Source organism: Perca fluviatilis, chromosome 1, assembly GCF_010015445.1.
Source record: "Perca fluviatilis chromosome 1, GENO_Pfluv_1.0, whole genome shotgun sequence".
NCBI lineage: Eukaryota > Metazoa > Chordata > Actinopteri > Perciformes > Percidae > Perca > Perca fluviatilis.
This window is the reverse complement of record NC_053112.1, coordinates 18,805,066-18,817,075: the sequence shown is the minus strand read 5'-3', so window position 1 is coordinate 18,817,075 and position 12,010 is coordinate 18,805,066. Positions and strand designations below refer to the sequence as shown.

Below are 12,010 nucleotides of genomic sequence, written 5' to 3'. Positions count from 1 at the left end.
CTACTGTGTGTGTGTGTGTGTGTGTACGCGCGTGTGCAGCTGATCTGTGTGAGGCGGGAAACAGCTGGTTGGAATCAGAGCCCGTTTACCGGAAAGCAGAACAAACAGACCAGCAACAGAGTAACTGCAGTGCTGCAAATCTGTGTAATAGGGTTACGTTTCAACAAATTCAAAAAGACTAACTAAATAGTTTCTTTTTTGGTTTGGCTGGTGAATGAAGCAAATCTACCAGCCAATTGGATATTTTACCAGCATTGGTAAATGGTGCTAATTTTAAACCCTGTCTGTAAGTAAGATAATACTATAATATAATATAACCAAGTATCAAAATTGACAAACTCTTGTGTTAAATTGCTTACACAATATATGCTGTGCATCACTGAAGAGTGACTTTGAATACACAGAGGGCTAAATATATGTAGTCGATTAATAACTTACAAATTGAATTACCACAGACCATGGAAAAATTTAACACTCTTTTAAAGTTATTTGAATACAGTATGTTGAGTCGCTCATTCCCTGTATTTTTTCAATAAATGAAATCCCTGTGGATTATCTGAGTGTTGATTAAAACAAGCAATTTTAGGGCATCACTTTTGAGTTTGGTCTCTTTAAAAAAAAAATACAAAAGTTATAAACTCAAAAATGAATAATTTACAAAATATATGAAAGATTTCACGTGCCAGTTTGTATAACCATTTACTATGCAGGGAGACACCCTGATGTAAAAGGTAACGTATACATAACACATCCAGCATAAATAGCCCAACACAGTACAGCAGGTGGCAGTAATGCACCATAACGTTTGTTTCCAGCTAAAGTTGAAAAAGCAGGATACTGCATTTATATGTAAAATATTACTGTCAAAATGGTAAAACACTGTGAACATGTAGAACTGTAGGAGTAAAGTTGTTGTCAATAGATGCATAATCACCTGAGGGTGTAATCAAATGTAATGTTGCATTTTACATAGTAGCTCAGTCAGTAGGGTGTTGGGTTGGGAACTGGAGGGTCACTGGTTCAAGTCCCCTAATAATATACAGTCTATGATACGGACCAAAGTATGGTGGTGGACTGGTAGCTGGAGAGGTGCCAGTTCACCTCCCGGGCACTGCCAAGGTGCTCTTGAGCAAGGCACTGAACCCCCAACTGCTCGGACGCCTTTCCATGGGCATCTCTCCATTAGTGCATGTATAGGTACTGAGCATGTGTGTGTAATTCAGACCTGTGTGTAATGTGTGTAATAACAACAGAGTGAAAAACATTGTTGGATTGTGTGAAAAACAAGTATACATTATTATTATTACATTATAATGAAAATTAAGAGAATGGATCCAGAATTGACAATAAAATCATAATTTTCAGTTAAGCCTGAATTGACAGAAATCCTTATTTATTAAATCACGTTCATTCATTGTGAATGAAGACTCAACGACTAATGCCAAATTATTTAAATCAACATTTATAAACAAATCAGTGTTAAATATGCAAGACAAGAGTTGTCACTCAGACTACTGATTTGAACTCAAGAATGGCTTGGAGAATCAAAGCAGGCAGAATGAATAAACCACTTTCTCGGTTTAGCATGTGGTCATGTGCATACAGTCACAGTAACCTTAATGTATTGTACGCATTTTACAATTTCAGAGATTAAATAAAGAGATTTTCTCATAGTCTTGATTTCCTCAGATGTGCCTTAAGTTCAGAGTGGTGTGGTACTGTATGTAAACAACACACCTGAAGTCGTGTTTCTTAGGTTTTTATTTTTCCATGCAATAAAAGTTTTTATACAGACCATGAAAACAACAAAGCATAACTTTATATTTTGTACATTGACACGATAAATATTTGGTCCTTATTCTACCGGCCAGTTAAAAAACAAACAGATTCTATCCCCTTTGTCCCCACATATCTTGTGTAAGTAAGACTAACAGAGCTAAATCTACAACCTTTCTTCATTCACCTTAAAATAGGATAGATTACTTTTGGAATAATACAAACCTGTGGTTGTAGGCTACTCTTCATACAAAAAATGCAATATATCCTACTTTTAGATATACAAATATCTAGTGAGGTCACCTAAACTTCAAAGTTCATCCACCAATGCTCAATATTACAGCTCTGCTTAAGAAATTCATATTGATTAAAATGGTTAAAAAATGTGTAGCACTCAAGTAGTGTACAGCTTCAATAGCTAATGCGTCTTTGTGATATAAGAAAGCATTTTAGCATACAATTAGTCTAAATTTTGACCAGTGTGTAGGATTTAGTGTCTTATCTAGCAGTGAGGTTGCAACCAACAGAATACCCATCCCCTCTCCCCTACCTTTCCAAGCTTGTAGTAGAACTTACGTTGGCCTTCAGGTAATGTAAAAAATATGTCTGTTCTGGGCTACTGTAGAAACACGGCAGTGCAACATGGCCGGCTCCCTATGTAGATATGAAGGGCTCAATCTAAGCTAACAGAAACACAATTCTTTGTTTTAGGTGATTATAGACTAATGAAAACATAATTATAAATATATTATTTTCCATTTCTTCCATTAGATCCTCCTAAATCCTACACACTGCTCCATTAATGCTGAAGATGAGTAGTCCCAAACAGAATATACCCTACACTTTTGTAAATTCATTACGTATGTATCCCTGTAATGCCTAAAAGTATGATTCCATTCCAACAGGCCTTTCCTTTGACAAACAGAAACTTGAATCCTTGAAGAGGGTAAAGAGGTATAGACCTGACATAATAGACAAATAAAAAGGAATGTGAGGCAAAAATGTGGAATTACAACCAAACTTTTCTCTGAAGTGTGATTGTCCGTTCCATGTAGAAGGGCAGTGCCCATAAATGACCTTTTAACTAACCGTGAATCATTTCCACTTAAAGCCTCATATTATAAGCCTACAGTGTACACGTAGGCATGATCATCCTTCATCTGTACAATGATGCGAGATGCTGAACACCTTTTGACAGAGCAAAACACACAAGTCTAGTTGCTTTGTCAAAGTTTAAAGATCACTGAGCTGATGGGGCACTTCCTGTTGGCAATGATGGTCTGGTCCTCTTGGCAGCAGATTCCTCCACAACAAAAGTGTAGTTATACTGAAAAGAAACAAAAAAACAAAACAAAGTGATTATATTCTTTGTTCTTTTATGTTCCTAATTTAAGAATCCCACGGCTAAAACTGAGTCAGATGTGAGACCCTACCTCATTTTCAATGTCTTGAAAAGACTTTATACGAATGTTGTTTAATTGAGAGTTCAGTTGAAGAGCCTAAGAGAGATATGGCAAAGAAAAATAAATGTGAACACGTGTTTATATTAGAGGCTTGGCGTGAAAAGGACAAAACAAAAGATTAAATGAGGCAAAAAAACAGCATGGAAATCCATCACTTCAGTATTGTTGAAAATGTCAAACATACTGTGCCGTTTGCCTGGATATCAAACTTTGGGTGAAGACTAAAGGGAACTCCATCCAGAGCTGCAGAGAGGGAAGGTAGGTAATAGTTAAGTAAGTTGCCTGTAGTGAGAAATACTAATACATTTCCTGTGTACGAGAAGAGATGTGGAGTACCTGTGATTCCCTGGATACTGCAGTCAGCAGTTTTGTCCAAGTTGTCCTGGGTTTGAAGGGTGTGGCGTCTCTGACTCAGTTTGTTATTTGGCAGTGGAGGAAGGGGGTTGCTGCGGGGACAAATGTTGAGTTTGTAAAACATCTCCACAGTAAAAACTGTTCAATACTGTGGAGTTATAAAACCACATTCATTGTTTTTTTTAATACAAATTATAATTAGGGTTGGGTATCGTTTTGGTTTTTTCCTATACCGGTGCGAAAACGATACTTTTAAAACGGTGCTGGTGCCTAAACGGTGCCTGAACAGATACTTTGAATGCACCACGAGGCTTACTAGTTTCAAGTGAACGCGGCAGCTGCAGACTGCTTAACGTCCCGATGTTGGAATCCTCTACAGTGAAATACAGACACCCTTTACACTGTTTAGCTGTCAGCATTTTATCCGTGTTTAATCCAGCTGCTAACATTGGGTAGGCTAACGTTACCTGCTGTCAAGTGAAGTGTTAACTAGCGTCACGTGCAGCGATGCTCCTGTTGCCTCTAACGTCTGTTTCAGAGCATCAGAGAGCAGCGCAAAAGGCATTTAAATTGGCACCGAAATGAGGCACCAAAATCTGCGTTGCAATTCGGTCCGGTAGATGCTGGTCGTTTAGGCACCGGTGCCGTATTAGCACCGGGTTTTGGTACCCAACTCTAATTATAATACAATTTAAAATGTCTACCAGAAAAGCCACAACATGCCCCTCCATAAACAATGACAAGTACTAATTATTCTCTTTATTAGACCTTGAAAAAGTACTGTACCTGGGTCTAAGGGGCAGCGGAGCAGACGGCTGCTCAAACGAAAGTCTGTGGAGGTCCAGGCTGATGCTGCGGGGCTTGGCTTGGGGGGTGGGACTGGAAAAATGTCCCTTTCTGCACCACAACACGTAGCCATGGATATCTCTGGGGAAAAAGACCATTTAAATCACACCTTAAAAAGTGTACTTACCAAATAAGTACTGAATGCACAGTTGAAAGCACGTGGTCTTTAAGGGACTGTACTCAAAATCCTGAAAAAACTAAACAGGGCTTCCCTCCACACGGCTCTCACAGACCGTTGCCATTGTGAAATACCTAGGACTGGCTATCAAAACAAAGAACAGAGAAGCTCGGATTACAACACACACAGATGGAGTGTGACTTAATTCTCTGCTCAAGACGTCATTACTCCACTATATCTTTCATCGCAAAAAAGTTGTTTGCTCCTATATTGATGTTCTGAATATCGAGCACAGCCCCTTTAAGCCCCCTGATTTCTGAATACAGACCCCTGTCTGCATTGATAAAACAGGTGCATGTCAAATGTTTGTATATTTGAATGCTACCAACCCCACATATGTGTAGTGCTGCAACATCATTTTGCTTTTGGCTGTCACTTTGATATCCAACACAGCTGTGTCCACACTGCCCACTGGGACGATGCGTACACACACCCGTTTCTTCTTCCACACAGAGGCCTCTGGTGACACGCACACGCACACGCACACGCACACACACACACACACACACACACACACACACACACACACACACACACACACACACACACACACACACACACACAGCAAAGTAAATCAGCAGTGAATAACCATTGTAGTGAGGACATTTCTGCATTGTGAGGACATTTTGGCCATCCCACAATACTTCTAAGGATGTTTGAAGGTTAAGACTAGCTTTTAAAAGGTTCGGATTAGGTGCTAGGGAATGCATTATGTTAATGAAGTCCCTCACAAGTATAGAAAGACAATAATGTAAGTGTGTATGTACTCACTTGCTTCGAGGTGCTCTGCTATATAGCAATAACCATGAGGAATGGAGTCCTTGTCTGAAATAAGCTGAATGTCTGACACTACCATACCACCTGTCAAGTCCTACAGAGAGAGAGAAGAAGAAAGAGAAAGAGAGAGAGAGAGAGAGAGAGAGAGAGAGAGAGAGAGAGAGAGAGAGAGAGAGAGAGAGAGAGAGAGAGTACTTATGGAAGACAGGATGGATAAGTGCAGAGAACAAAGAGCTGGTGCAATATATATTGTTACAATGTGAATATCCATGTAATGTGGTTATTATATCATTATTGAAAGTATGGAAGCGTCTCTGTCTGTTACCTTGCTGTAACAGAGGTAATATCCAGACTTGATCGCAAAGCTGCGTGTAAAGTTCGCCGTCGCTCCGTCTTCTGTGATGCTGATCTGCAGAGGGACAGAGACATTTGAGAAGAACAGAATAAAAGTGTGGTTGTACAGTTCCTGAGTATGTAGCTACTTTTTAGAAGCAGGCAGTGCATAAGAAAAATAAATGCGTTTGGTCCACTTGAAGACAAGATGACAAATTTCAGTGTTAGCTGGTACACACACACACACACACACACACACACACACACACACACACACACACACACACACACACACACACACACACACACACACACACACACACACACACACACACACCACACACACACTTAAAAGTTTGGGGTCACTTAGAAATTTCGATTCCATTATAGACAGAATACCAGCTAAGATCATTTGCATTGTTTTTTAAGTTTTCAGATTACATTATGTGCTTACATAATTGCAAAAGGGTTCTTGACTGTTGTAGAAAGAGATTTTGCAATTATGTAAACACATAATGTAAAAAAATAATGCAACTGATCTCAGCTGGTATTCTGTCTGTAATGGAGTATATACATGGAGTATCTGAAGTGTGTATATATATATATATATATATATATATATATATATATATATATATATTAGTAAAAAGTAGTTGGTCAGAGTGTTATTCATTATAGTGTCCAAGACACCCACATAAAGTAGACCTTTACAAACTCAGTAGCTACACAACATCCTTTTTTATTTATTCCAGAAGCTAGTTTACAGTCAATTGACAACTACTCCGTTTTTTGAAGGTCAGATTCCAGCTCACCAAAACACTCAAAACTGTCCTACTTAACATTTCCAACAATATGTGATTGAACTCTGATGCTGAAGGTCGTGCCATTTTCTAAGTATTTGATCCTGCTGACATATTGTTATCAACCTATGTCTATAAAAATCTATATCTAGTATAAAAAGCATATATACCAGAGTGAAATCTTTGGGGCAGGTGCTGCTGTTGGAGGTCCACGCCACTGCTGTAACTGGCCGGACTACCCCACGCTCCATCAAAGACATCTGACGAAAAGAAAAAGAAAAAAGTTAAGTTAACAAGCATGACAAGGCTATTTTGTGTTTTAATGGTGAAAGCAAACATATGTTACATTTTGTTGGTCCTCTCATTTGACAGAGGTTTTTAAAAAAAGAAAGAAAAGTACACTACTGTGGTAACAGAGATTGTCATCTGTAATTTATTGTGTGTGTGCGTGTGTGTGTGTGTAAGAATGTTCTCTGCAACAGATTGGTATTGTGAACCAATTTTCTGTGTCCATGTGACCAAGTCTAAGAATTCATGCTATCCCTAAGCTATATTGTCTAGGACATAAAGATCCCAATGAGTCTAAACAGACATGTTATCTCTATCTCCAAGGACAGAAAGAAACCATTCAAGAATTCATCCCCAACTACAGCAGTGAAGTGGTAGTTCATCTGGAGAAGTTTTGCATTTCCTTTTTTATGAGACGCTTTTAGATTTAAAATGTTCTTTTACTAAGTGCTCCTATTCTGGTACAAATAGGGATGGTTAATATGGATAAAATCCTCTATCAATGTATATGTAATTGTATATAAAAAAAATATTCATAGTAATACAAAACTGTTGCTGACATTCTGTAAAATAAACAGGCAAGAGTGTCTGCTTTTGGCAAATTCAGAAAATTACAAGAGAAATTAAAGTAGCCTACTAAATTGTATTTATGTAGAAATCATATGAAAATCTTAAGAATTTCTTCTTATTGATTTGTAACATTGCCCACAATGGTGTAATACATAAAAGGGATAGCTACCACAGAATTTATGGTATGGCAAAATTCGACTCTGATGGACCTGGTAGACAAATTAATGTCGTCTCTTGTAGGACTGCTCCCTCTTAGTCGATTAGTCGACTAATCGGTCGTTTTGGTCTTAGTCAACTTAGATTTCTTTAGTCGATTAGTCATGTTTTATGCTTTTTCATGCTCCATGACTTATTTCCAAGAAACGTACGAGCACATCTCTGGTAAACACAAGAATTAAAATGGTGCTTTTGCATGACTCTTTGCGGAGAAACTCAGATTTACAGATCTGCCGATTAAATCAACTAATCAATTAGTCGATACAATTGAATGAGTATTAGTTGACTAAGAATTTCTTCAATCGAGCACAGCCCTAATCTCTTGATATATCATCAGTAAAAGTAAAAGTGGTTGCTGTAGCAGTGGCTTTTGTTTTTTGACTCCTGTAAAAAAAATTAAGAGATATCTGCTCTTGTTTTGACCCGTTATGCTTTAATTTGGCATGATTATCAAATGCACAGAAACTGTTTTCACAGAAAGAAAAAAATCCAGGATGAAGCTAAAACCAGAAATTATGAGTGGGGATTTTGTATGAACACAATGTTCAAACGCCAGAAACTAATGAATTTTAACCTTTTTAAGTGTGACATGTAAAGATGACAGATGTTTGGAAGCTTATTGATTTACTTTCTTACACATAGCCTACTACTTAGCTAAACCTTATTGTTTGAACTCTATTTTGGTATCGGGGTGGGAAATCAATACCAGGTAGCTAGATGCAGGTAGACTATCGGCGGCTGAGCTTTGACAGTTTTGCTCTACCAACAACTTTGACGTATTCGCGTTATTACACTTCTATCTTGCCTGAAAAATTGACTTGTATTGTAACTGAGTCATTTATAAGAAAACCCGAGTAAATTATTAATAAAGGCTGGTTTCGAGTAATTTTCCAAGAACTTTGCGTTACATGACACGCCGAGCTTACCTCAATAGTAGCGACTGTTCCATTGACAAAACTTCGTTGCTTCTTTTACAAAATGAGCTTAATTGCCTTTGTTTCGTGAGTCGACTAATACACTAATTCAAAATACATACTTACTCTGTCTTATTCACTTCTGCCTCTTCGAGGTGAGACTGCTGGCAGGAGAACAACTTTTCAGTCAACAGCCGGAATATCTTGGTGTTCCTCTTTAAAGCAGGAAGTAGGCTACTGAATCCTTTCTGACTCCGACTCCCATCAAACCACAGGGCAAGACGTCAGCATTACATGCCGACTGGAGTCTGAACGCAAGATGGCAGCATTGCAACAGCCAGACAAACGGTCTGTTGTCCAATTTAACACAATACACTTAAAATGCTTTTTTTTTATTGTTAAATGTGTACACTTGCGGTTATATTTGATATTCTTGGGTTTTTGGGGGTGTGTGTTGTTCGTGTACCCAAAAACTAAAAGGAAGAAATAAACATTTAGCCTATCTTAGCTCGTTCACAAACGCAGGCTATAGGCTACTGCAGATTGGCCTATAACAAGGTGTGGACAGAGGGGTGCTGAGAGAAGGATCGATTCTCATTTACATGAAAATGAGGGTGGGCAGGGCAGACTCAGGTGGAGGAGAGGAGAGAGGGGAGGGTAATGAAAAAGAGTGACAGGAGGTCGGTAACAGGGAATGAGAGATAAAGAAGGGATGAATTGTAGGTAACAGTGGGATTTTAAAAGGGGCAAGGAAAAGATGTGAGGCAAGACTGGTAATAAAAACTATGCACGCACACACTTCTGGTTACCCATCTAAAGACCAAAACCAAGAATTAATCGATCCTACTAACAATTACGGTGTTTTATGTGAAGCCAAAGCCTAAAACACATCAATGAGCCACAGTAATGCACTGACATGCTCCTTCATTGACATGAACATGCACTGCAGAGTAGGCTATTTTGAATCCATCCCACAGAAACCGTCCTGCTGCAATAGGCTACTCACTAAAGCAAATGTGTTGAAAATTGTCTCCAACAAACGCACTATTTACTGCTGACTGATTAGTTGTTGCTGTTTTATGAAATGGCTTAGCATTTTAAATCAAATGCTTAGGCCTCTTTAAATGTTCCACTGGGCATTGAGCTAAGTGCCACAGTCTGGAAAGGGAGACAGAAAGCATTAAGGACATTGTGTGCACACACACACACACACACACACACACACACACACACACACACACACACACACACACACACACACACACACACACACACACACACACACACACACACACACACACACATTAGGAATAAGGCCCTTTGATAACTACAAACAATACACACTCATAACAGACAGACACTCCTCTTAACCAACTCTAATGTTGTGTACATAGGCCTACATGTGTGAAATCTGAGAAAAAGACAATCGAGTAGAGCATCCAGAGGTGCTCAGGTCCCTGTTGGCATGGCAACATGCAGAGCAGACCACAGGGGGCGGTTGTAGGGGGTAGGGCTGGAGCGGGTGGACTGTTCCATCTCGGTAAAAAATAGAAATCAGTGTTTATTGGGAGCATTTAGCTTTATTAGCTGATTGGCCAATTAATGAGAATGAGCCAGCTGTAATCTACTGGGACTAAAACAAAAGGGAGAAGAGGCAAATTGCTAGTGACTGCGTCTGTGCGTGTCTGAATGCCTGCACGTCTGTGTCTGCTTGTTGGGGGTGCACGCAGCTGCCTGTGTGTGAGTGGTAGTAAATATGAGAGTGATAGACTGAGTTTAAGAGAGAGCATGTCCATACGCTCTGGTACTTCCCACTATGCTGGGGGATTCATTCATCTTTTTCATCAAGTCAGCCTCCTATCTAGAGTGACAGCAGTTGACACACACACATGCATTTGGCTCATGTGCAAACAATCACATACTGCAGTCTCAATCACACTGAATTGAGCAGGAAAAAACACAACACACTATATATCCTGGCCATCACCACACACAGGGCTTACCCAGAGCTTGATATGTGTAGCCTACTGAGGTAGTTGGGGGGGGGGCAATGAAATATAGCGTCTTACATTAATATAATTTAATTACAGACAATACTATACAGTACGATGACCTCACTGCACCAATATGCCTTCTCTGCTGGGAACAGAGTACCTTTAGGTAGGCTATAGGACGTCCTAACACACGCACGCGCGCGCGCGCACACACACACACACACACACACACACACACACACACACACACACACACACACTTAGTATTGATGGCATCAACATCAACAACAACATTGTTTCCATGGTGAAATGATGGCCTCCTCGCGGTTTCAAATCAAACTGCAGAATTCCCCAGAGCCCGCCGACATACTGATGGAGAGCTGCGTCAAGGGAACCAGAAAAAGCCAGAAAGAGGCCGGAATTTAATCACAGTTGCTTTCAAAATAAAAGTACTAAAACGCTTTAATCTGACTCTTTAGCCATTTTAAAACCACTTTTTCATGTATGTGTAGGTTAACTGATTCTGCAAGGCAAACATCATTCTAGATAATGCTTGATACATTTGGAGTTTTATAAATGTTCTGCAGCTTTTTGGATTCTCAGTGACCATGTTATTCAAGCACGCGTTACAATCATGTTGCTGTTCATCTCCAGGACAAGTCTGTGAAAGACTCCACACACCTCCTGTCTTTTAGGGGCTCTGCTCTGTCAGACACATTTCACATTGTACAACATATAGGCTTAACATTTTCACAATACAGATGAGGCTACTGAATTAGATAACAGATGCAATACATGTCCAGATAAATAAGATTACCCGTCACAAGATGCAGTCTAAATGGATCGATGGATGGTATTATTACGACATAGTATTTTTGCCATTGCCAGGTGCTAACCAGTAGAAAAAAAGGCCATAGATCCAGAGGGAGACTGGCACCAAATGTAAAACACAGGCCTATAACAAATGCTACCAGCCCCTTCAGAAGGACATTCAGAAGGTTTGTCATCTGTTCCAAAAACACAGTCTGACAGCACCATTGATTGGATATGTGTGTGTTTTGGCATTTTGCATATAGGCCTGTGCTGTAAAAAAAAATCTTTGGATGGATATAAAACATGGCTTGACTATTGATTCAATAGTCATCATACGCCTTTAATCGGGTTATCGACGCTAAGGTGTATTAGTCTGAAATGTTTGAGCGGAAGTAGTCTTTTCTCATCCTGTGTATTTTGATATAGGACGGCATTGCTCAGTCCGTGCCGTGGTGTTTTTCTGGGAGGAGTGGGACAACAGCCGTACACGGAAAGAAAACAGCAATAAGCAAAAACTAAAGGGTACAAACCTGGCTGTGTGGGCCGTGGACGGAACCAGATAGATCAAGTCCCTCGGGAATATCTTTCCTGGACCGTCTTTTCGGTGACCGTGTTGGTTCTCACTTTTAATTACCGAGCAGTAGCCTATAACGTTACGGGGACTCATGGATAAAAGGAGAGCAGGCGG

At 39.6% G+C, this 12,010-nt stretch overlaps 1 protein-coding gene across 3 annotated transcripts; it reads right to left on the bottom strand.

Annotated features, from left to right (window-relative positions):
* Nucleotides 1–1,743: 1,743 nt before the first annotated feature.
* mvb12a (multivesicular body subunit 12A) lies at nucleotides 1,744–11,980 on the bottom strand. 3 transcript variants are annotated; one of them, XM_039802493.1, is made up of 10 exons: nucleotides 11,853–11,980; nucleotides 6,698–6,787; nucleotides 5,720–5,803; nucleotides 5,389–5,488; nucleotides 4,947–5,076; nucleotides 4,380–4,520; nucleotides 3,576–3,685; nucleotides 3,424–3,482; nucleotides 3,210–3,275; nucleotides 1,744–3,103 (listed from the first exon to the last, which is right to left on the bottom strand). In XM_039802493.1, exons 2-10 carry the CDS (start codon nucleotides 6,785–6,787, stop codon nucleotides 3,017–3,019), a joined length of 867 nt encoding a protein of 288 aa, XP_039658427.1. In that variant the 5' UTR covers nucleotides 11,853–11,980; the 3' UTR covers nucleotides 1,744–3,016. The 3 variants fall into 3 exon arrangements, with proteins under 3 accessions (XP_039658427.1, XP_039658422.1, XP_039658436.1); XM_039802488.1 differs by lacking the exon at nucleotides 11,853–11,980 and adding an exon at nucleotides 8,642–8,793; XM_039802502.1 differs by lacking the exon at nucleotides 11,853–11,980 and adding an exon at nucleotides 8,528–8,609.
* Nucleotides 11,981–12,010: the final 30 nt, after the last annotated feature.